Below are 24,954 nucleotides of genomic sequence, written 5' to 3'. Positions count from 1 at the left end.
TATGCAACAAGAGTTGTAGCTTTTGGGTCTGATAAGGTCAGTGAAATCCCCTCAGGATTTATCCTGAGATCCTGTACCTCAGATTGTAGATCTTTTGTCAGTGTCAGCCATGTGGATGAGTCACGGCCTCGGTGGAATTTTTAATTTCCTGAATATTTGTTTAAATGTTTTATGGATTCCACTTCTTTCCTATGTTGGACATTCATACTTTTATTATTTTCCTATGCTCCTCTACTTTTCTTATCTATGTCTAATCTAGATGTGCTGAACAAGTCCTTCATAATGGTTGACATCTTATAACTTGTAAAATTATTTCTATTCTGCTTTCATCTGTAACCTCGTGTATATATATAGATACACACACACACACACACACACACACACACACACATATCAGAAGTCTACCTGAATCTTCTGGAATGACAACAGCAGAAAACACACACACACATATCACATATATGTACACACACATCACACTGTGTTTGTTTTCTGCTGTTGTCATTCCAGAAGATTCAGGTAGACTTCTGATTTCTTCTATTTTGTCCCCTGGAATTGTCCTGGGTGGGTTAGAAGCCTGGAATTTCATCTTGCTTCTGTGTCTTGTCATTTTCTATTTAATTTGTTTTCTGTATTGTCATTTGAATTTTTCTTATGTTAGGTAGTTTTATCACCAGTATGGGGGATTCTCTAGGAAGTGTCTGTTCCTCCAAGTTGTCTTCTAGATACAGTTAGCTATTGGTCTTTGTGTCTGTCCCAAGGTCCTATCTTCCCACTTTATTAGAGTTGAGGAATTGCTATATATGTGGCACAGCACCCACTCCTTTGGTACTGGACTATGGGGTGATTATGACCCCAAATTATCACAGTGTTGTCATAAAAAGGTGAACAACTGATTACAACAAGTGTAGCGTCCTGGCTAAAGTAGTACAGTTAGCAGTAATGATAGCATCAAGCACAGCCTAAAAACTGACAGTCTGCAGTACCTGCTGACTTGATATCTCTTACCCTAGGAGCAAGATCTATACTTGTATAACAACATCCAACTTAAACCAGGAACTTGTACACAGTGAGTTTCCCTTTGTAGAGTGATTTTATCCAATGAGGAAAGGGTACTTAAGAAGAATAGGGAACAAAGCAGAGCAATAACTGAAAAGAAATATAGTGGAAGCCAGGGTGGAGGACATAGGATGATCACTGAAACCTTGGGCAGCTGGAGAAGAGAACAAGTGAGAAAGAATGAAGGAGAAAGCAAAAGAATATCAATGTGAACCAGAAAGTCTAGAGACAGATTTCATTCTCATGTAAATATCAGAAAGTCAAGAAAGACTGTTAAAGAAAGACAGACAGGATAGAGTAAACAAATGAAACAATAAAAGTCAAAACCTAAACAACCACCCCTCCAAAAAAGAAAGTCCTTCTGGTGTCCCCAGTTCTGGGTTAGTTCCCAGGTCAGAGCCAGAATCTATACTGAGTAACCCCACCAAGTCCAGCAGGATCACTGCTGGTGGAGGGCTGATCTTGGCCTCACAACTGCTGCCTTTCACAAGATGGTCAGAAGGCAGAGGTACTGTCCTTGTCCTTCTGCCAGCCAAGGCCAATTGACTGCATCTTTGTCTGGCTGTGGGGTAAGTCCATTTTGCCTGTTGGGCCTCATGTCACAGGATGGGAGAGAGTGCCCTTGTGCTGCCAGTGGCCAAGGCCACTTGCCTGTGAGAGTCTGGTCACAGGACAGGTGCAGTGACCTTGTTGTACCACTGGTTGCAGGGGAGGGGGCACCTTTGTATCGCTGTAGGCCAAGGTCATTTGTCTGCTTGTACCACCGATTGTAGAGCAGGGGGATGCTTCCAGTCCATTGTAACTAAGGCTGAGACTGGCTTTTGGCCCCCAGCACAATGGAGAGTAGGTGGTCCAAGCTCCTATTTGTAGGCAGAATTCGCCCCTAGTCTGCTGTCCCAACTGCCTGCTCTCTGCTGTGATTGGATGACCCTTCCCTCTTTCCATTCAGGGATGTTGCCCATGAAGTGGCCCTGGAGCTGTTGTGCTACTGCATTTCAAGTCCTGAGCCCTTTCAGATAAAACGATGGGGCCACCCTCCTGCTTTTGTTCCTCCTCTCCACTGCGTGCTAGACCCCTTTTTAGTTCGCTCACCAGCAGCTGATTGGGGATGGGAGGCATTCAGGAAACAGTGTCTCGTGTCCTGACTGTTGCCTCCAACTGTACAAGACTTTACCAGTCCAAGTCAGGTCTTAGTCTCCTAGTGAAGAGCAAAGTTGCTTCTGCCACCCGCCAGGGCAGCCACACAGCTGCTCTAGTTGCACTGCATGGTCTCAGATCTCAGCAGTGAGCTGTTTCTTCTGTAGCAATGCATCTTGTTTTTTCCATTATCAGTTCCCGCATGCTTGCCTGTGCCCAGCATGCCCTTTGGATTCTCTCTGGGCCAGGTTTTCCAGACTCTCAGCACTTTGTTCTGGAGAAGCTGAGTAGCTAATACTCAGCACTGCCATTTGGAGAAGTCTCCTGGAATTTCTCTTAGTAGCACCATGTTAGTCTTGTTTTTGTTGGTTATACTTCACAGCAGTAAATTCTAGGGCACTGTGACTTCATTAGGTAGCAGCAGCTCTTAGACACAATTTGAACCTGCCCTGTTCTTCCCTCCTGTCCTTGTGGCATGGCCATGTGTACTGTTCCTCATAAGAGTAAAGATACCTTCTAGTTGTCAGGCAGGTTGAGTTATAAATACATCCTGAATGCTGCCTATTCATATTTTTATTTTATAGTATAAGTAAAAATAGGTGATGATCTTTTAACCTATTTTCAGCTAATTTAGCTTAATAATCTTTATATCTGATCAAAAATTGTCGAGGGACCACCTGCTCACAGGCCCCCCTTCTGTCCCTCTCTTGGACAGGAGCTTTCTTTCCCTCAATAAATATATTCTCATAAAAAAAAGAAAATTATCTTGGATTGTGATAAATCTTGTGCTTTTATTAGTGTTTCATTTTTGTAAAATCTGGTACACCAAAGCATGTTTATGGGTCACCTGTTTTATAGGAAATGAGACAACATGATGTGCAGGAACTGAATCGAATTCTCTTCAGTGCTTTGGAAACTTCGTTATTTGGGACCTCCGGACATGACCTCATCAATCGTCTGTACCATGGGACAGTGGTTAACCAGATTGTTTGTAAAGAATGTAAAAACATCAGTGAAAAACAGGTAGCTATGCAAGAGTATTTAGTATTACATTATCTTGTAAATTATAATTCGTGTGACTAAATATGTGATCTGTGGTACAGATCAAAATGTTTTATCAACTAGAAATAGTTTATCACTTGACCTTTATCTTAACTACAGCTAACTCATCAGTTATGAGTCAGATTGCTCCATATAAACTGAGAGAAGCAGATATTTAAAAGCAGTCTTTTTAATAAGTCTTCTAATGCCTTAGTTATTTTTCTTATTGCTAAGACACTGTACCCAGCACTCAAAAGAGGAAAGACCGATTTGGCTCATGGGTTGTAGAGGTCTCAGTTCATAGTTGGCTGACTCTAAGGCTGGGTGTCCTGGCAGAGAGAGTAATCTTAGAGGAGACACAAATGCATGGCGGGTGGAAGTCAGCAGTACAGCAAACAAGTGACCAACAGTGACAATGGTAGCTTTTTCTGTCCCTTACATTTTATCAAGACTAGGGTGGGAAGCACACACATCCTTAATCCTAGCACCTTAATGTGAATCAATCCCAGCATCACACCTGTGATCCCAGCAGCACATAACTTTGATCCAGCCACCTCCTAAAAGCCCCACCTATGGCCACATGAGACTTTGAGGGAACATCTAGATACATCCATAACATCTGATATTTGGGGAATGGCTTTGCACATACTTACAGGTAAAAGACTGGCCTTATGCAAGAAGCCAGTGCTGTGGTTCGAATATTGTAAAGCAAATTAATTAGGGAGGTTATAGAAACAATATTAGGGCCAGCCAAATAGCTCAGCAGACTAAAGGTCCTGCTTTGGCAGAACACAGCAGCCAGGGTTAAATTCCCAGTGTGCCATGCCTGCCCCACCCCCGGGGTGCACTGAGACAATGATTAAGACTGGGCATAGTGGCGCACACCTATAATCCCAGCGTTTTGGAGACTGAAAACAGGAGGATCACTATGAGTCTGATCTGTGTAGTGAGATTCTGTAAACCCTGTAATAAATACATTAAAAAACAAAACAAAACAAAATGTTGAAGGGCTGGCAAGATAGGTCAGCAGACTAAGCACCTGCTTAGGCAAGCATAGGGACTGGGGTTCAATCCCCAGTACCACATGCTGCTCTGGTCCTGCCCCTGGGCCCACTAGGCTGGCTACCGAGACCCAGCATGGTGGCACACCCCTATAATCCCAGCGCTAGGGAGGCTGAAAACAGGATCACTATGAGTCCAAGCTGCATAGTGAAACCTTATACCAAATACATACATACATACATACATACATACATACATACATACTGAGTAATGTTTAAACTAACAAACCTCTGTGATTAAATACTGGATTTAGCTTATTAAGTGTATTTTTTGTGCTCGTGTTTATATACTATATATAAACTAGTACAAAGTTATCCTGTTTTAGTTGTTATGATCTTCAGTTCTTTGTAGTAATACAGATTGCCTAGTTAATCAGATTAGAAATTGGAATTTTGTAAGTACAGTGATCACTGTTTACTCCATACGTCTGTCTTACACAATTGATGGTTTCATCACTGAACCCTTTAATAAAAATCTCCTTTTATTACGGTAAAAGTGGCAGAATATTTCTGTTTGTGTGAATAGAAAATTTAATGCCGTTTTCTATAAAATGTTGCTCTTGGAAATACAATGTGTGTGTGTGTGTGTGTGTGTGTGTGTAACATGTATATTTAGTCTCTTTTTTTCCCGTTGATGTTAAGGAGCAAACCCAAGGCTCATACATGCTAGACAAACCATATCCACTGAGCCCCTCTTTCTCAAGAATTATGGATTTTTTTAAAAAAATACTTCTTGGCCTTTAACTGTGCTGAAAGAGGTTTTCTTGATCAGCCAGGTGTGGTAGCTCACATCTTTAATCCCAGCACTCTGGAAACTAAAGAGGAAAGTTGAACCTGAGCAACTTAGAAACTTAGTGAGACCTTGTCTCGATTCAGGGAAGGGTCCCTGAGGAGCATATAGCTCAGAGTGAAGGCCCTGTGTTCAATCCCTGGTAACATGAAAAGAAAATCAGTCTAGTTTGAAGACAATTAAGATGTCCTTTGTGTCTTTCAATTACTTTATGATTGACTCAGCACAGATGTCATTCACAAATTGCAAAACGTAGTGTGCATAAAAAAATAATTTATGGACATTAACTTTTCACATTATTATAAATATAACACTAGTTTTACTAAGATTTTTACCATGAATTAACTAGTATCCTATTGTTTTCCCACAGACAAGGCCACAAATGTGATTGAAACATGACAAATTGTAATAGCATCATTACTAGAAATATAGTGGCATTCAAAGGTAGTTAGTTAGAATTAGACTTCCTTTTCGTGAAATATTCTATTTTCATAGAAATACTATTTATTCTAAGTCAACATAATTTTTTTCTTTCAACTTCTTTGGTATGTCTTAAGCCAACCTTAGGGAAAGAAAAAGATTGTTTACATTAAAAAATTTAATATTGACTTTGCTGTTATACTTCTAAAGATTAAATATACTGAAAACTCTGTATGTGTGTGTGTGTGTGTCTCATTTAAATTCAGGGCTATATTTTATTGTAGTTTTTTATTCCTGAGAAAATGGAACTTATACAACTTCTCCCCCTATAAAATGTTTTCCTAAAATTTTAAGCTGAGTTATATCTTTATTTAGACAGTATAATGGAGTGTTACAAATTTCACAGCATTTTAGGAAAGAGATATCTGACTATCCCCAGTATATGTTTGAGTTGGTGATGTGTTTATAAACCTTTGTAAAGTTATTTTTCCAACATTCTGGTATTTTCCAGGAAGACTTCTTAGATCTAACAGTAGCAGTCAAAAATGTATCTGGTTTGGAAGATGCTCTCTGGAACATGTATGTAGAAGAAGAAGTTTTCGACGGTGACAACTTGTACCACTGTGGAACTTGTGACCAGCTGGTTAAAGCAACAAAGGTAATGGTGCCTGCCTCTTCCCAGGGCACCATTTAGCAGCAAAGTCTGTCAGCTGAAGTCACCTTGTATGAAGAAGTCTAGGGGAAAGCCAGGGTGGTAGTACATGTCTTAATCCACAGCTCTGGGAAGTTGAGGCAGGAAGATTGCAAGTCCAAGCCCAGCATAGACAATTTTAGCAGCTTAGTGACACCCTAGCTCAAAATAAAATAAAAAAGAGTTGAGAATGTAGCTCAGCGTGAAGGCCCTAGATTCAATCTCCAGGACCACAATACATGTCTGGAGATAAACACGAAGTCCTGTCCCAGAAAAGCATTGACATTATGATCAATTTTTCAATTTTTTTATGATAAAGAATATTTTAAGGTTTTTAGTCTAACAGTTCTTTTAACTTCTCTCCGGGGAAAAATTATTTGTACCTTAAAGTTTCTTAAATATGTGCCTTTTAGTATAAACACCCTACTTTTGGCAAATTACTTTTTTTTTTTAATTAATTTTTTTTTTTTTAATGTGTGTGTGTGTGTGTGTGGCCAGCTCAGCCCACCAGGGGGCGGGGCTGGCTGGCATATGGTGCTGGGGAAACAAGTGACTGTCTTCATTTCCTCAATAAGCAGTTATTTTATAATCTTTATGTGTTTCTTTGCTCACTCTAGCAATTCCAATATGCCCTTTTCCATTTGGGAGTATTTACCTTGGTAATTATGAGCCTCAGCAGAGTATTTTATGCAGTAAAGGAAAATACAAGGTGAAAGAGAGACAGTATTAAAGCAACTGCATTCTTTTGCAATCTGAGCTAAGAGAAAAATAAAATCAATAGAATTCTGGTTGTTTCATCACTTTCATGCAGTTATTTCTGCAGATATAATTCATAGTTATTTTAGAATCTACGAAGGAAGAGAAACTTCGACAAGAAATGAGAAATTGTTACTGTTTACTTCAGACTACACACACACACACACACACACACACACACACAGTGTTACTTTTGTGCATCATAAATTTTCCCTTGCCATGACACTGGCATTTCCAAAATCCAGGCTAATCCTTATGTTTTTGTCATGGTGTTGATGTAAAGCCTCCAAGGCTTACTAGCCAAGTCCTTCAGCTCTTAAGTCTAGAGTATCTTACCTATGTGGTTTCTGGGAGTTTGGTATCTGAGTAATTAATTCTTCACAGGGCAGATTTTTTTTTTTTTTTTTTTTTTGAGAAAAGGTGTTGCTGTCCTTGAAGTCACTTTGAGACCAGGCTGGCCTCAGATTTGCAGCAATCCTCCTGCTTCAGCCTCCCAAGTGCTGGGATTACAGGTGTTCACCACCAACCTGGTTAATAGGACAGATCTTTTTTTTTTATATATTTATTTTTTTATTGAGAAATAAATATGAATGAGACAGTTTCACAGTTGATTAATAGGACAGTTTTGATAGTCAGTATACTGTACATTGTTATCTTCTTAGTGGTTATCCATAGTACAAGAAGCAGATAGGATATTCTGTCCAAACACTGTTAGTACACCTCTTTCTTCTCATTGAATTAAGCGAAAGTAGCTATAAGTGTATCCTATTTTGTATATATAAATACAAAATGATCTTTCCTTTGTACCTTTTTTTTTGTCCTGTCAGAGGTGAATATTCTATTGGCATCTAAATACTATAGGTGTTTGAATTCAAATAAACAATCTAATACTGACTAGCAGTCTATAATATTAGTGGGTTATCCTCAGAAGTTATTGACTTGAACCCTTTACAGCTCATCGTATTAATATGGATTTATTTTATATACCTCATTTTTATCCTTTTCTGCTGGATGGTTAAGACCAAGATAAAGCAAAACCTATATAACAAGAAATGTAACTTTTGTATCTGATAAGGTCAGCCAAGTACTCTCAGGATTTATCCTGTAGCCCTGTACCGCCCTTTGTACATCCTTTTGTCAGTGTCAGACATGTGGATGAGTCATGGCCATTGCTTGACCAATTTGCTTTCTGTGAAAGCCTAAGAAAATGTTGTTTCTCTCCATGTGACTCTCCCCAGGCTCACTTTACATCATCGAACACATTTATCTGTGGCTCCATAATCTTGATCAGAAAATTTGGAGCACAACTGAGTTACATGTTGTTACAGTACAGGTTCTCCTATGTAGGACAGATCTTTAGAAAAATATTTTTTGCACAGTTCATTTCCACCAAAAGCATTATTAATGTGAGTAAATTGCTAAGTACTACTAATTCATTTCAGTCGGTATAAAGAAAGCATATTACGTTTTGTACATGTGTCTTTGTGTGTGTAAATTAGTGATGCCATTTTCCATCCGTCTAGCTCAGATATGTCATCTCTGACATTTTCCCCTCAGCTCCTGTACCCATGAACAATACAGCATCAGTGCTGCTGCTGCTGTCATTAATGACACTGGTAGCTGTCCCCTGCTATGGAGGATGGGATAGGCTGTTCATTAGCATCAGAAACGAGCTCAGTTTAGTCCCTGGCTACTGAAGATTGTCTTACTGAACAGCTACCAAAAAGATGTCAGTGCAGTTACTCAGCAGTATCAAAGAGAACATTGTTCCTTAGAGCTGACAATGAATGAAAAGTTCAAGTTGTACTTGAAAAAAGTGAAATGGATATTCAGATACTCAGATATTATGTTCTGATGATTATAGAAGAAAATATAATAAAAACTGTGGCCATATTTTTCACAATAGGATTGAAAATCAGGTGAGTTTTTTTTACTTTGTAACATATATTTCCATCCAGCCCTGGCCCCTTTGAAACCTAAGGAGAAGTTTACCACTAAACTATTTATTTTGCATTTTACCTTTGATATTACAGCTATAATCTAGTAAAAGGAATAATTATAAACTTTCACAGTTTGGAAGAGTCTTATTTACATATTCTTCATTTTTGGTTTATCTTAACTTGCACTTAATTAAAACAAGCTTTTGCTAAAATAAGTCTTTATAATGCCTTTTATATCATTCATTTTTCAATGAAATTGTTGTTTTGTTTTATGAGACAGGGTCCCGCTGGCTAGCCTGGAAATCGAAGCAAACCTGCCTCAGACATGCAAGTTCTGGGATTACAGGCATATGCAACTACACCTGGCCCATGAATAGAAACTATATTTTTCTGGTACCAGGACTAGAACTCAGAACCTTGCACTTGTCAGGCAGGCACTGTGCCACTGAGCTATATCCTGAGCTTAAATGGCAGCTTTTGATCTTGATACTTTTAAAATTTACAGTGTTACTCTAATTGCACTAGATTTATGGTATTCTGTTTGGGTTTCACTGTTTAAGTTTCCTAAATAAATTGAGATTTTTTTTTTGTCCTGAGCAATTTTTTCTCAGCCGTGTTACAGTTGAGTTACTTAGATGTATCTTTCAAATTTGTTGTCTACCAGTTGTGTTGTCTTTGGTACTGGGAACCAAACTTGGGACCTTGCGCTTGCCAGGCAGCGCTTTTGCTGCTGAGCCATCTCCCTGGCCAATCTTTTCTGAAGAAGGTCTTGCTGTGTATTCCTTTGAACTGGTCTTGGAACTCACTTCAGTCCCCTTGCATCATCCTTCCAAATGCTGGGATTTTATAGGTATATGCCAACACATCTGGCCTAGAGCTTTTTGATGAACTTTTTACCCGCTAGATTTCTGCAGCTATTATTTTAAGTATATGTTTAGCAACATTATATTTATATTATAAATAATTTTATAGAGAGAGGATTTTTCCCTCCGTCAAGCCATTAATCCAAGAGGGCTGGGACAATTGATAACTTAAGTAAAAAGCAGCATAATTTAGTGGCTTGGTTTTGAGACAGGCTGTCACTATGTAATCTATGCTGAGCCTTGAACTCTGTATGTAGTACAAGCTGGCCTCAAATTTACAGTCCTCCTGGTTCAGCCTCCTGAGGGCTAAGGTTACAGGTGTGTACCAATGTGTAAGCTTTAGTGTTTTTGTTTTAAAGCAAAGAATTTAAAAAGAACATAAAAGTCTTACCTGCTTTTGGATTTAAGAGTAGATATAAAACTTTTAATCAATAGATCTTAACCTTTTAATTGAGTACTTCTGAAAGTAAAATGAAAACTGTGGCTCTTTTCCCCAGAAAAATACATGTATACATACACATACAATTTTCACACCACTGCATAGGAACTGTGTGACCACCAGGCGGTGGGTGGCAGATAGGCGGAGGGAGAGGGAACAGCCACTGGTAACATGCTCATCAAATAGTATTTTGGAGTAGCAGCACCGAAAACAGAACGAGTGCAGACTTTCAGTTGTACGCCTGAATGAGTGATGCACCCTTAGTACCATAAGATAGATGAGTTCATAGCAAGAGTAATGTAGCAGTAGTTAAGAGTTTACATCAAGAATTAACCATAGTAATGAATTTATTGTGATTTAAGAACAGATTTCTAGTAAAATTGTGTCATGTTATTTTTTCATACCTGAAATAACATTTTATGTACTTCGATATAACTGCTTTTTAAATTTTTTTCTTTTTAACAGTCGGCCAAATTGCGTAAACTGCCTCCCTTTCTAACGGTTTCATTACTAAGATTTAATTTTGATTTTGTAAAGTGTGAACGCTACAAGGAAACTAGCTGTTACACATTCCCTCTCCGGATCAACCTCAAGCCTTTTTGTGAACAGGTTTGAACTATTTCATTTTTAAATTACTTCTTTTCCCCTCCCAAAATTAAATCTTTCGTGACCTGAATTTTCAGTTGGTTTACCACAGAATCTTTCAACTTTGACACCGTTAGCACCTTGGCTACAGTGCTCCTTTGTTTCAGGGACTCCCCCAGGTTATGGGAAGTACACAGCATCCCCAGCTTCTGCCCTCTACGTGACAGCAGCAACTCTGCTCCTGCCTCCCACATGTGGCCACCACAAATGTTTTCGTTTATGGCCAAAAATCTGTGTTTCCTGGGGCTAGGGAGATGGCTCATTGGATTAAGCACTTTCCTGGCAAGCGCAAGGACCTGAGTTCAATCCCCGGTTCTGCCTAAATAAATAAATAAACAATTTGAATAAATAAATCTATGTTTCCTGGGAGGAGGGATTCAGCAAAATTGGACACAAGTACCCCAGCCGAGAGCTTCTGATTTACTGTACTTACAGTCATTTTGAATTTCTAAAGTTTGGATTTGTTCTCTGTTGCTTCTTGAAAAATCCTTGAAATGAAAATTTCCAAGCAAAATTAGAAATGCTAGCCCTGCTTTTTTAAAAAAATTATCCATCAGTACTTTGCTATTTGTATTTAGTTTATTTTAATTGTAATATTGAATTAACTATTTAGAAAGTGAACAAGCAAATAGAACTTTATTCTAGAATTAATAGATGGCGCTGTTGTTCACTGGGAGAGCACTTCCCTAGTGTGTGCAGGGCACTGGATTCATCCCCAGCTCTACAGAACAAATGAAAAAATTAGACTTTGTAATCCCGTCAACCCAAGAAAGAAAGCGTTTAGAAAACAGACTATTATTAAAGAAGTCTGCTTTACAAGCTCTTTTAAATTCTTTATTATATTTGCTCAGATAAGAAGATTGAGCCTTATGTTCCTTATTACAAATCATTCTTTTGAAGAACAGAGTATGTGTTTGCTAACTACTGAAAAGTAATCTTTCATAAACATTCCTTAATCCAAACTTTTCTAGATACATTTTCTATTATAAGGCTATTACTGAGCCTTTGGGAGTTGTTTGTGTTTTTTGGTTTTTTTTGTTTTTTGGTTTTTTTTTTTTTTTTAGGTACCAGGGATTGAACTCAGCACCTTGCACTTGCCAGGCATGCATTTATTCCAGTGAGCTTCTCCCTAACCCGAGCCTTGGGTTTTGTTTCATTGTTTACTACTTGAAGATTCTCATTCTTTGGATTTTGAGGCTGATTGATTGACTGTTCTTGGTTTTGTGAAACAGGGTCCCATTGTGTAGTTCAGCCTGGCCTCAAGCTCGCTAGATTCTCCTGACTTGACTCTTGGCATGAGCACAATAAATAATTTTCGCAGAATTAGTTAAAGATACTTGCCCATAATCTTATGAGATACAGTTTATCATATGACACGCCCACACCCCAGCACAGCTAGGATTATCAAATCCAGGGCCTTTTGCATGCCAGGCAAATACTGTACCATTGAACTACACCCCTGGCCATGTCACCTGATTTTCAGGTAAAAAACCAATAAACTTGTCTAGGAAATCTTCATTAAATTTACTTTTGAATTTCTATATTAAGAAAAATATCACTTTGTGTCTTTGTGTATGTCTCTGTTGTCTTTTGCCTGAGCATTTCATTCTTAAATTTAGCCCACTTGAAAAGTGCATTTTATATAATTAAGTTTCTCAAATAACTAGCGCCCCTTAGGTGGCACACATGTCCATCTTATGTTGCAGGAAGCTTCCTTTTTCTTCTGCATGAGGGATTTATAGTACCTCTCAGCCTGGATGTTTTGTTGTTGTTTGGTGCCGGGAGGTTTTGTTGTTTTGGATTTCCATTTTTGTTTTCATGTTGGAGATTGAACTCAGGGAGCAGCACACTATATCCCCAATCCTTTTCATTTTTTATATTTTGAGACAAGAGTTTGCTGAACTGCCCAAGCTGGCCCCAAGCTCAAAATTTCCTCCTGCTTCAACTCCCCGGTAGCTGGAAATAGAGACATGTTGTTTTATTTCTAATTGCTAAGTTAGAGTTTTAACTGTTGGGTCATTTATGTTTAATTACAGAACAGGTTAATAATAGAATTAACAAAGCAGTGAAGTCTTCATTCCATTAAACTGCCTGTCCCCTGGGCCAGCTGGTGGTTACACTCGCTAAGTCCTGTTCTGTGTGGAGGATTGAATTGAGGGGTGATAGCCTGGTTTGGTAGAGGCTTCCGGTGAGGTGACTGGAATGTAGTACATTTAGCAGGTCTTGCATGTGAAGCAGCACAATAGATATACAGCCATGGCTTTCCTTTGCTAAAACTGTACCCACACACTCACTAAGAGGATTACATGTTGTCAGGTCACCTTACATAAAAATGCCAAAGCACCTAAAGATAATATGTCTTTCAGATACACATGTTCACACTTAGGACATAAAGTGATGGAATGTCGCGATTGGTAGGAAATTAAGAATTTTAGGCACAGAGGCGGGGCTTCCATCCCTGGGCCTGCTGTGCAGACCCTGCCCCGGGACACACTGAGATGGGCAATTGAGACTGGGCATGGTGGTGTGCACCTGTAATCCCAGCTCTTGGGAGGCTATAAACAGGCAGATCACTATGAGTGTGACTTAGTGTTAAGACCCTGAGCACCCTATAGACCCTTCCCTAAAAAATACAAAAATTTAAAAGAAGAATTTTAAAATTTAGCCAGGCGTGGTATTACATGCTGTAATCCCAGCAGCAAGAGGCTGAGACAGAAGGATCATTTCAAGGTTGAAGCCAGCCAAAACTAGTTAGTTAGAGGCAACCCACTTTCCAGGTATGCTTCTGTCCCTCTCAGACAGAAGCTTTGTTTCTCTCAATAAATTGTTCCTACTTTAAAACAAAGCAAAAAAAAAAAAAAAAAACCTAGTTACTTAAATTTATCTTCACTTACCTTTGATAACAAGAACTTTCTTACTAATTTCAGTAGTTAAAATCCTTTTTTTAGCCAGGTATGGTGGTGCACGCATGTAATCCCAGCCTTTGGGAGGGTGATGCAGGAGGATCATTACAAGTTGGAGACCAGCCTGGGCTACAGAGTAAGCTCAAGGCCAGCTGAAACTGTGTAGTGAAACCCTGTCTCAAAATGACAACAATGAAAAAAATTCTTTTTTTTTTCTCTTTGGTTATGTATCTTATCATCTTGCATAAACCATATCAGTGTTTATTTTCCATTCTTTCAGAGTAAATTGAATGACTTAGACTATATATATGACCTCTTCTCGGTCATTATACACAAGGGTGGCTGCTATGGAGGACATTATCATGTATATATTAAAGATGTTGATCATCTGGGAAACTGGCAGTTTCAAGTAAGTACAAAAATATTTGATGATCATCTTTTTCCATTTATTATATATACATCATATAGAAACTTGATGGGCACTGAAAGTGAATACATGTCTGTTTTAAATTTTTATTTCTTTTTCTTTGTTTTTTTGTCTGGTAGTGGTGGTGGTGGTGGTGGTGGTGGTGGTTGAGGTGAAGTCTTGCTCCGTAGCTCAAGTTAGCCCTGACTCACCTTGGAGCCCAGACTGCCCTTGAGCTCGTGCTCATATTCCTGCCTCAGCTTCCCCTAGTATTATGGGCATAAACCACCATGTCCAGCTTAAGTATCTGTTTCTAAGTAATTTTATATGTGCAAAGTTTAGAATAGTCCAAATACCTCCTGTACCAACTTTTTCACATTTGTGCATGTGTGCATGCACCTCTGCACGTTAACATTACTGTTATTATTAGTACTGAGCCATTTGAAATTATGGTGAACACTCCAGACCATTTTGCCCCAATTATTTCATTGTTTATCTGCCCTAAACAGGATCATTCTTTTACCTAAGCATGAGCTCTGAATCAGGAAATTTAAGTATTAATATACTGCTATTGTCTGATATATAATACAGTGATACCTCGGTTTACAAACTTAGTTCTTTCCACCATTCTGGTCACAGAATTCATTCCAGAAACATGGAAAGAATTAAGTTTGTAAACTGAAGTACCACTATAATTACATTCAAATTCCATCAGTTGTCCAAGTCACCATCCTTTATGGAATTGTTTTTCCCTCTCTTATATCAACTCTAATGTCATGAATCATACTTAGTTAGCCTTGTCTTAAGTCTCTTATCTAGAAACACCCTCAGCTTTACAATTCCTCCATTTTGATAAAAAGAAATAGCACTCCCCTGTAACTACAAAGTACAGATTTTTTTCCCAAAAACTAAAATGAGCTTTGTTTTAAATAACTTACCATAGGATTTGTATCCTGCATATTATAACAAAAAATGTCATAAATACAATCACCTGCCTATAGCTTTCACAGCTGGCTTTAAACCAGGATGAATTTTATCCCATTTAATATGACTACAGTGTTATGTCGTTTACAAGTACTCTTTAAAACAGTGTTCACTGACACCAACTAAATGACATTTAGCCCTTCCCTGGGGCCACTTAACAGCAAAATAAAACACACTCTGGCTACTGGACTCTTTTAGAATATTTTGCTGAGTTTACACACCGATAATATTCAAATGACAGAACTTAACAAAAAGGGGGATACAGATGAATGTCCATTTTGTATCTGTGTATTCAAAGTGGTTAGGATAGATACATAGTTACATTCTCTTAATGAATAGAGGGATTTGTTCTAATAGCGTTTGTAAATAGGATATCATGTCTGCATCTTGTACAGCAAATAACCATTAGGAAGAGAGTATGCAATGTGTTAATTATTGAAACTGTCATACCAATTTGGTTTGAAACTATCTCATTGCTATTTGTTTCTCAGTAAAATTATGGGGAAAAAAAAAAAACCACTCTGATTCTCTTAGAATGATTTTCCATGAATGGTGTTTTTTCAGTTTGAAAAAATTATTCATTTATTGAAGAATCCATACTGTGCCAGCTTTATCAGGAAATTTGTGCTTGTTTGGTTCTTTATGCTCCTGTGCACTTTGCTAGAATCCCTTGTCAGTGCTGTCATCTGTGGAAGTATGCACTTGCACGCATGCACACGCACACAGAATCATCATATGTGAACAGTATGTAGCTGTCTTGAGTGACATCTTTAAAAAATTAAAACTTGTAGGATTTCTTTTTTTTTTTTTTTTTTTTTAATGTATTTGGTACAGGGTCGCTACACAGCTCAGACTCACAGTGATCCTGCTATCTCAGCCTCCCCAGTGCAGGGGCCGTGGTTCAATCCCTGCCTCTGCATGCCATGCTGGCCCTGCCCATGGGCGCACTGAGCCGGCAGTGGAGTCCAGACGTGGTGTCGCTCACCTATAATCCCAGCACTAAGGGAGGCAGAAATCAGAAGGATCACTACAAGTCGGCTGTGTAGTGAGACCCTGCATGCTCACACACACACACACACACACACACACACACACACAAGAATTTGTGAAGCAAAGTACAGACTGGAATCTAGTTTGTATGAAATTATGATATCTTACACAGACATCAACCCAAAGCTTTCTACAAAGTTTTGTAAATAAAACTAAAACACAATAAGCCATCTGTGTTTAAGTCAAAATCATGTTAGGATGTAAAATGCTTAAACATCACTCCCAGAGTATTTGTCACAACTGTTGCTTATAAACAGTTTCTTCACTTGAGATAGCATGGCTTCCCTTAGAGCCAGTAATGTCTATAATTCATATCTCCTTTATTGACACTCCCTTACTGACTCTTTCCAGTCATCTATTTGTATTTCTAATGTTATGCTGGTTGTACTTGGAGTGTGCCAAGAGATACATGTATTCTATGAAGTTTGGATGTAAAAAGGCAAACTGTGTTATACAGTAGGAAGAAAATGGTTACCAGAAAGAGGCTGTATGGATCTCTGCCTCTACTGTATGTCTTTTGAACTATTGCAACTAGCTGTTGAAATGGGGTTATCTTTAGTGTATTAGTCTTCAAGTTTTTGTTGTTTCTTTTTGGGTTTTGTTTGCTTTTTTGAAGGGGATCTTGCTTTGTCATGTAGGCTGTCCTTCAGGTCACTGTGTAGCCCAGGCTGGCCTCAGACTCATGGCAATTCTCCTGTCTCAGCCTCCCATTACTGAGATTACAGGCATGTGCCCCCTTGCCCAGCAGCTTTTTGGATTTTTCATTTGTTTATTAGCTTGGTTTTGAAACAGGGTCTTGCTATATAGTTCAGACTGACTTAAACTCACTATGTAGCCCAAGCAGGCCTCAAACTCACAGTGATCCTCCTGCCTTAACCTCCCAAGGGTGTGCCCCACCACACCTTACCCAGCATAATTGGTTTTATAATAAGTAATTTTGCTAAACTGTCTTATATTGTGGCATCTAAGAAAAGGCAGTGCATTTTTTCATTTCCAACCCCTTTTCTTGCATTTCTTTTACTGACCTTACTATAGTGGCTAGCACACCAGCTCTGGCTGAAAACTCCATGCAAGCACTGTTAAGTGCTTGTCCGAATTTACCAGGACAGCCTTTGAGGGATCTCCCGGAGTACTTCTCACCCTAGTCTGGTCTGTTGCAGCCCAGTGTTCCCTGTTGTGTTTAAGCTGCTCCAAGTTACCACGCGGCACTGCTGTCTTGCACTTTTCAAGTTCCTGGAGCAAAGAATCTTAGGCCCTGGAATGGGCACCCTTACCTCTCTTGTCACTTTTAAGTTATAGTAGGTTTAGGTCATTCTAAAATGAAGTTGAGGCTATCATTTGATCTGATGAAAGCTTGTCACCAGGTCTGGTAAGTGTTTATGATGTTCTCTTTTTGTTTTTCTCTTGCCCACTCCCACTGTAGTTGTGTTTCTTTCCTTCAATTAGGCCTTCATCTATTTTGGGCTTTCTTCACTCTTTCCCAGTCTCTGGTCTGAGAAAGTGCACCTCCCCCTGTGCCAGTAGCTGAGCCATTATTCTAGCTGGCAGCATTTGTCCTCTGACTTTTTGAGGCACAAGTACCTGTTCGTGATTTTGTTTTCAGGCTTATCATTGAAATTGCAGACATAGTACCTTCCCCCACTCTGGTGAGACAGTGTATTTGAAGATGGTGATTGTTTTAGTGTTATGGCATATTGAATCTCTCATTTTTATTTTGCATTCATTTCTTCAGTACTAACTAGCACTTTCTAACATTGTCAGGATCGTCTAGTTCTGTCATATGACTTGAGACAGGTGGTGTTCTCTTATGTGCTTTGCTCTCTACATGGGAAGCTGCGTATATTTTCCTGTTTGTGGTGTCTAGGGAGCAACTTGTTAATTTTTTTATTATTGTTCTGTTCTTTAAAAATCACTAGCTTTTCATCCAGAGCCCTGTGGTGTTGAAATAATGGTTTAATGATTTCCCCTTTAGTAAGTGCACTTGCTGGACACTCCTTGTCTCTTCATGAACGAGGAGGCCTCCTATACCTAGAGACAAAGGGTTTGAAGTATCCCAAACATAGACATGGAGGGTTCTTTCTGCTGATAGTTTGGCAGTTCTATCTCCTTCAACTATTTACATGTAGTTGCTTAGTAAGTGCTATTTTTAAAGAATAACTTTAAGGACCAAGCTTAGGCATTTGCACCAAACCCTGACCTTATGAACATCAAAATAGAAGCTCAAGCTAGGCATGATGTTGCACACCAGGAATCCCAGCGCTTAGGAAGCTGAGGCAGCAGGATCACCACAAGTTCATGGCCAGCCTAGGCTACATAGTGAGTTTAAGACCAGCCTGAACTCCATAGGGAGACCTTATCTCAAAAAACAAAACAAAACATAAAAAGATGCTGTATAGAGGGAGAAAGCCAATAAAAATTGCTAAACAAGGGGATTTTGATATATTCCCTAATACCATCATCAAATGGAATATAAATTTGTTTTTCTTTCTTCTTTTTTTTTTTTTTTGGCGGAACCAGGCAAGCATTTATTCTACTGAGCCATCTCCTTGGCCCAATAAATTTCTTGAGTGATCAGGAAGAGAATATTTAGGCTGAGCCTGCAAAAATAAGTAGCATTTCTTCAGCCCAGTACAAGTGGTTAAGAACAGACTAGGTGGAAGACCAGAAAATGTTTTGAGCTAAATGAGAATGCAAACCCAGACACCAAATTAACATGGGGCACGGCCAGAGCAGTGCCTTGCTGGAAAGTTCTGGAATCTGCCATGTATTTTGGGACAGAATTTTTACTCATCTCATCATCCTACTTTGCAGATAAAGCTGGGGAGATTAATCTGTCCAGAATTGTTCAGTGAAACTTGGATCACCAGGCCAAGAGTACCTGAATCCAAAGCATACATAGATTGCTGTGATGTTTTTACCACTATTTATGGAGATTTGCAATAGAAAACTGTTACTTTTATTCCTAGGAGCCAGATAATAATCTGAAAGCTCTTCAGAATGAAGAAGACATTGACGATCCATTGACAGTTCTAAAAGCGGTCTTACTACAGGTAGAAGGGGGCGCGTGTATTTATATGAGGACATCACGTTGCAGTAGATTCTTTTTCCTAAAATGGAAACTTTTTTTAATTTAATCAACTCTTCAGAACCTCCTTCTCTATACAAAGTGACATTATGAAGTACCAGAGATTAAAGATTCCACCTATCGGTTTTGAGGAACTACAATTCATTCTGAAACAAATATATATTACTATCTTTTAGAACATATTTGTACTTTGAAATAGTCAGATTAAAAAAAAAAATTTTAACGCTTAAGTATTTCTTCTAAAGAATGACAGGAATTTACCAAACCTTAGATTATTGTTCTTTTAATGGTTAAGCTGTGATGCCTGGGAAGTGGCAAAATTCAGGTTTTCTAAACTGAGGCTTAAGGTACTTTTAAAAAAAAATACATAATAAAGTAATCATGCTTAGTCCACTTACCATGTTTGTAGTTGGGGCACATTTAATTGTTGATCTCTTTGGATTTGTGTTGCAATTATTTCTCATCAGGTTTTCTTAAATAACTGTGAATTTCTTTCATAAGGAGGAGAATAATCTAATTCCTGTTGATCAGCTAGGCCAGAAACTCTTAAAAAATATAGGAATATCTTGGAACAAGAAGTACAAAAAGCAGCATGGACCACTGCGAAAGGTAATAAATAAGTACCATTGACGTAGGAAGTCTTAATCCCAGGAAGCTTTATTGTAACCTCTACTGTACTCTCTCAGGCAGGAGAGCATTAAAACTAGGTAAGTTTTAAGGCCAGCTTGGGCTGCATAGCAAGTCCCAGGCCAGCCTGGACAATAGAGCAAGACCGTGTCTCAAAAAATAAAAAACAAAAAAATGAAAATAAAATCACTAGTTTTGTACAGTGGTTATAATTTAGCTGTTACTTCTTATTGGTTTTTGGTATTGGTTTTTGCTTTTTGTTTTTGAAACAAGATTTTGACTGTATAGCCTAGGCTGACCTCAAACTCAAGATCCTCCTGCTTCAGCTTCCTGAATGCTGGGATTATAGGTGTGGGCCACCAAAGCCTGTTTAAATTATTTACTAAGTATTGCTTTGTGAATTATCAAGATGAAAACAATAAAAAAGATGCCTTGGTTCCTAATCACAAAAGCAAATAGTATTATCAGCCAACTGCTCAGATTTCTCACATCCTGTATCATTTGTTTTCCTAGGTGGTAAGTTCGAATACAAACACGATAGTGTCAAAAACCAGAGTGCACAGCTCTGCTGAAAACAAGCAGAGCAACAGAATATGTAGTGAAGGTTTGGAAGCTGTGTTGTGTAAGAGCAAAGCCCTTACAAAAAGGTGTTTAAATGCATAGTCAGTTTTAATCTATGTATTTGGTACAGTGTCTCACTACATAGCTCAGACTCATAGTAATCCTCCTGTCTCAGCCTCCCCAGCGCTAGGATTACAGGTGTGTGCCACCACTCCTGGTTTTGGGACTGGCATGGGCCAGCTTGGTATTCAGTACCAGGGATCAAACACAGGTCCTTGCACTTGCTACACAGGCACTTAGGTCACAGAGCTAGCTCTCCAGCCCTTAAACACATCTTTTAATTAGGCCATAAAACCTCGGTTTTCTATTACTTGCATTATTTTGGAGAAGTAGGTCTAAATATTTAGGGAATTTGTCAAGTGTTTTGTTTTTTGTTTTTATTTTCTGTTTTAATGTAGCTAGTACAGGGTCTACAGGGTCTCACTACACAGATCGGACTAATAGTGATCCTCCTATTTTCAGCCTCCCAAGTGCTGGGATTACGGATGCATGCCACCATGCCCAGTCTCAATTTCCAACTCAGCGCACCCTGGGGGCGGTGCTGGGACTGCAGGCTGGGGATCAAACCCCTGGCCCCTGATTCTGCCTAAGCAGGCACTTTTGTCCACTGAGCTATCTGGCTGGCCCTTGTGGAGTTTTATAGTGTCAAATTTTTTGGCATAAAGTTGTTTAAAATGTTTCATATTAATCATTTTGGTGTATCGAGAACCCTTTATTTCTCATATTAATTTGTATTTCTTCGCTATTTTATGTTCATCTTTCTTGTTTATTTACAAAAAAATCAACTTTGGGGGAGGAGGGTATAGCTCAGTGGCACACCACCTGCTTGGCAAGTGCAGGGTCCTGAATTCGATTCACAATACCAAAAAAAGAAAAGAAAAAACCTTTAGGACTAGAGAGATAGCTCAGCGGTCTAACGTGCCTGCTTAGGCAAGTGCAGGGACCACGGTTCGATTCCCAGTACCACATGCCCTGCCAGCCCCACCTCTAGGGCAGGCTGAGCCAGCCACAAAAAAAAATAAAATAAATAGGGCTGGGGAGATGGCTCAGTAGAATAAGTTCAATCCTGGTTCAGCCAAAAATAAATAAATACATCAAAAAACAAAAACAGAAAACATTTGCCTTCAATATAAGTGGGTAAAACCTATTGAATTTCTGTACTGCTTATTTGTTTTCTATTCCATTGATTTGTCCGTATCTTTATTTCTTCCCTTCTACTTTCTAGCTTTAATTTGTTCTTCTTTTTTTAGTTTCTTGGCTTGGTGTCTCACATTTTAAATCCTTCATCCAGTACACTTATTTAAAACTCTAAATTTTAGCTGGGTATGGTGGTATATACCTGTAATCCCAGCACTCTAGGAAGCTGAGGCAGAACAGAGTTTGAGAACAATCTGGGCAACATAGTGAATCCATAGGTACCGCTGAACTCATCTCAAAAAGCAGAAACAAAAAGTGATAGATTTCTTCCTAAGCAGTAATTTAGCTACAGCTATATTTGACATGCTTTTATTACCATTCATTTTGTAGTAGCTTATAATTTCCCTTGATCCCTTTCTTATATCAGCCTATGAGTTCTCTGGACATGTTCTTCACATCCAAATACATGAGAATTTCTGGATTCTTTTCGGTCTATGAATTGCTTCTGATTAATACTGTGTGTCTCTATGACCTTACCACCACTGAAGTTTATTGTGGCTGACAGTCCCAGTCCCTGGCCAGCTGCCTCCAAGACAGAAGTGGCACAGTGAAAGGGCACAGCTGCTCACATCACCATGGCCAGGAGGTGCAGAGTAGGGGGAGGAGCCAGGGACAAGAGCCCTTCTGGCCACAGCCCCAGGGACCTCACTCCTCTGGCCAGGCCCTTCTATAGGCAATCAGATCAGTGAACAGCTGAGGAACACACCCTGCCCTGGGCACACACAGGACTTTGGAAGACATCCAAATCCAAGTACAGCACTGTGGCACTTTTGAGAGTGTACTCTGTATGATTTCACATCGTTTAATTTTTATGAGATTTGTTTCATAGGTCAGAGAATGACCTGTCTTGCTGAATGCTCTGTGCTCATTGAAGAAAGTTTTCTTTGCAGTTTTGGAGTATGGTGGTTTATAAATGTTGACGGGATCGCATTAGTTAAGAGTGCTCTGCATTCTCTGCACTTTTATTTTTTAGTCCTTTTGCTCTTTGAGTTACTGAAACGAGTTTTGAAAATCCCCACCTAGCCAAGCTTGGTGGCAGTACCTGTAATCCCAGCTACTTGGGAGGTTGAGACAGGTGGTCATTTGACCTTAGCAGTTTGAAACCAACCTGGGCAATATAATAGGACCTTGTCTCAAAAAAAAATTTCTCCCAACTACAGTTGCAGGTTTGTCCCTTCATCCTTTTCATTTTGATGATTTATGCTTTATTTATCTTGAAGCTGTGTTACTAGATACACACACATTTAGGACTATTAGGACCTACTGATGTGAAATGTCCCTTATGCCTACCAATATCCCTTCCTTTGAAATACCATGTGTCATGTTTTTAAAGCTATACGAGCTTTCCTTTGCAAGCGTATCTCAGTAGGATATTGGTTTTTGTTTGTATTGGAAAATTAGGGTTTTAATGAATTTGTTCCTTTATGTGAAAGTCAAAGTTTTTACCATAAAATTGTTTAAAATAGCACACGCTTTCTCTCTTTTTTTAATCATACTGTCTTTTTAAAGTCTGTAAGATTTGAAGTTAAGTTCTTTCTTTCATTAATGTTACATTCATGACATTGAGCTTTCCTTTTCATTGGCCTTGCTAGGGATTTTATCAACTTTTAAACTTTTGAGACAATCTCGTTTCAGGCTGGCCTCAAACTTGAGTTGATCCTCCTCAGCCTCAGCCTCCCAAGGGCTGGAATTACAGAAGTGTACCACCATGCTCAGTTCTTAATCTCTCTCTTTTTTTTTTTTTTTTTTTTTTTTTTTCTGATTCAGTAATTTGCAATAAAACACTTGTCAAAAAAAAGATAATCTACCACAAAACAATGTTACTATACATTTAAATGTCCTCCAAAAAGTGTGTCTATCACCCCATCTACCCTTTTGACAGAATACCAGGCAGTATCAATTATTCCTTCCCGCCTTCCAAAGTTAGATTTTTTAAAAGAGAATAATTTTTTTTTAAAAATTAGAAGTACAGAATTTCACAAATAAAGATGGTAGGATTAAACAATAGTTGTTGTATTACATATTATTGTCTTCAACGTAATTATTCAGATTACCAGATATAAGCTTCCAAAATGAGGCAAAAAATTAAGCATTAACTGTTTCTTTCAATAAAAGAAATTAGTAGGACAGTTATCTTAGCTGTCGTGTGTGTGTGTGTGTGTGTGTGTGTGTGTATTTTTATTTTCTCCTTTCCCTCATCCCTTTGTTATTTCCTATCGAGCAATTTCTTTCCCTTTCACAATATGTATTGTACCTTTCAAATTTTATTTATTCTTTCAGGAATGTTTATGGTCTAGTCACATCCATTTACCTATAAAAGCTTCAAGTTTATCTTTCTTTATAGCTGAGTATTAATCCATTTAATTTCTTTTACTGTATTTCTCTTGTGAATTGAATCTTTTAAGAATCTGTTGTCCTGTTTCTTTCCATATCATATTCTTTTATATATTTTAATTTTTAAATTGTAAATTAACAGATTGTAGTTGTATTATGGGATACAGTGTGATATAATTTATTAATACAAAGTAGAATAGGTTAAAGCCAATTAACAAATGTGACACCTCAGCCTCATGGAAGCTTCATTTATAGTTTTGGTAAGATAAGGCTATTGTAATTTGTGTTCAGTCATAGGGAGTAGCTCTTAGTTCTGGGGCTTGGCCTTTCCTTTTAAGGGACCTGTGGGCCAAATTTGACCTGTTGCCTATTTTTGTACACTTGTAAGCTAAGAACAATCTTTATTTTATTTATTTATTTTATTTTTTTGGCAGAACCAGGGATCAAACTCAGGACCTTCCACTTGCCAGGCAGGCACTTATGCCACTGAGCTATGTCCCCAGCTTATTTTATTTTTAGTCTTCACCTTTTTAAATGCTTACTTTTTAAAAAAAATTTATAAGCTGCTGCATAATATCCTCTATTTAACCTCTAAAATCTGTCATTTGGCTATGAGAAAAATGTGCCATCCCTCTCTAACCTGATATGACTTGAACTCTGTGCTCTTTCTGCTCAGCAGCAGAAAGCTCTGTTCAGGGAACCTCCTACCTTTTGTTTTCTGCTAGGATCCTTGTGGCCTTGCACTTTCTACCCACCAGTGAGGGGTTAGCCAAGGATTTGGGATATTTGACCTAGATATAGGACAATAAGGACTTACAATTCTATATATGGTTAGGTTTCTAAATTTCTTTGTAAAAATATGTAAATGCTTAGTTCTACTTTTATATAATTATTTTTCCTTCATATTC

At 38.5% G+C, this 24,954-nt stretch overlaps 1 protein-coding gene across 8 annotated transcripts in view; it reads left to right on the top strand.

Annotated features, from left to right (window-relative positions):
- The window catches only part of Usp40 (ubiquitin specific peptidase 40), a 100,126-nt gene that overhangs the window by 17,788 nt on the left and 57,384 nt on the right, over positions 1–24,954 (top strand). For 6 of the 8 annotated variants that reach the window (XM_023722181.1, XM_004637329.3, XM_023722177.1 and 3 more), the window contains 6 exons: positions 3,052–3,216; positions 6,017–6,163; positions 10,660–10,803; positions 14,023–14,151; positions 19,149–19,232; positions 19,769–19,876. In XM_023722181.1, coding sequence (XP_023577949.1) covers positions 3,055–3,216; positions 6,017–6,163; positions 10,660–10,803; positions 14,023–14,151; positions 19,149–19,232; positions 19,769–19,876 — 774 coding nt within the window. In that variant the 5' untranslated portion in view covers positions 3,052–3,054. The remainder of the gene's footprint in view (positions 1–3,051; positions 3,217–6,016; positions 6,164–10,659; positions 10,804–14,022; positions 14,152–19,148; positions 19,233–19,768; positions 19,877–24,954) is intronic. The other 2 variants (XM_023722179.1, XM_023722178.1) reach the window with 2 other exon arrangements.

Source organism: Octodon degus, unplaced genomic scaffold, assembly GCF_000260255.1.
Source record: "Octodon degus isolate 3935 unplaced genomic scaffold, OctDeg1.0 scaffold00089, whole genome shotgun sequence".
NCBI lineage: Eukaryota > Metazoa > Chordata > Mammalia > Rodentia > Octodontidae > Octodon > Octodon degus.
Note: the sequence above shows the minus strand (reverse complement) of the source record. Positions and strands in the feature narration are given on the sequence as shown.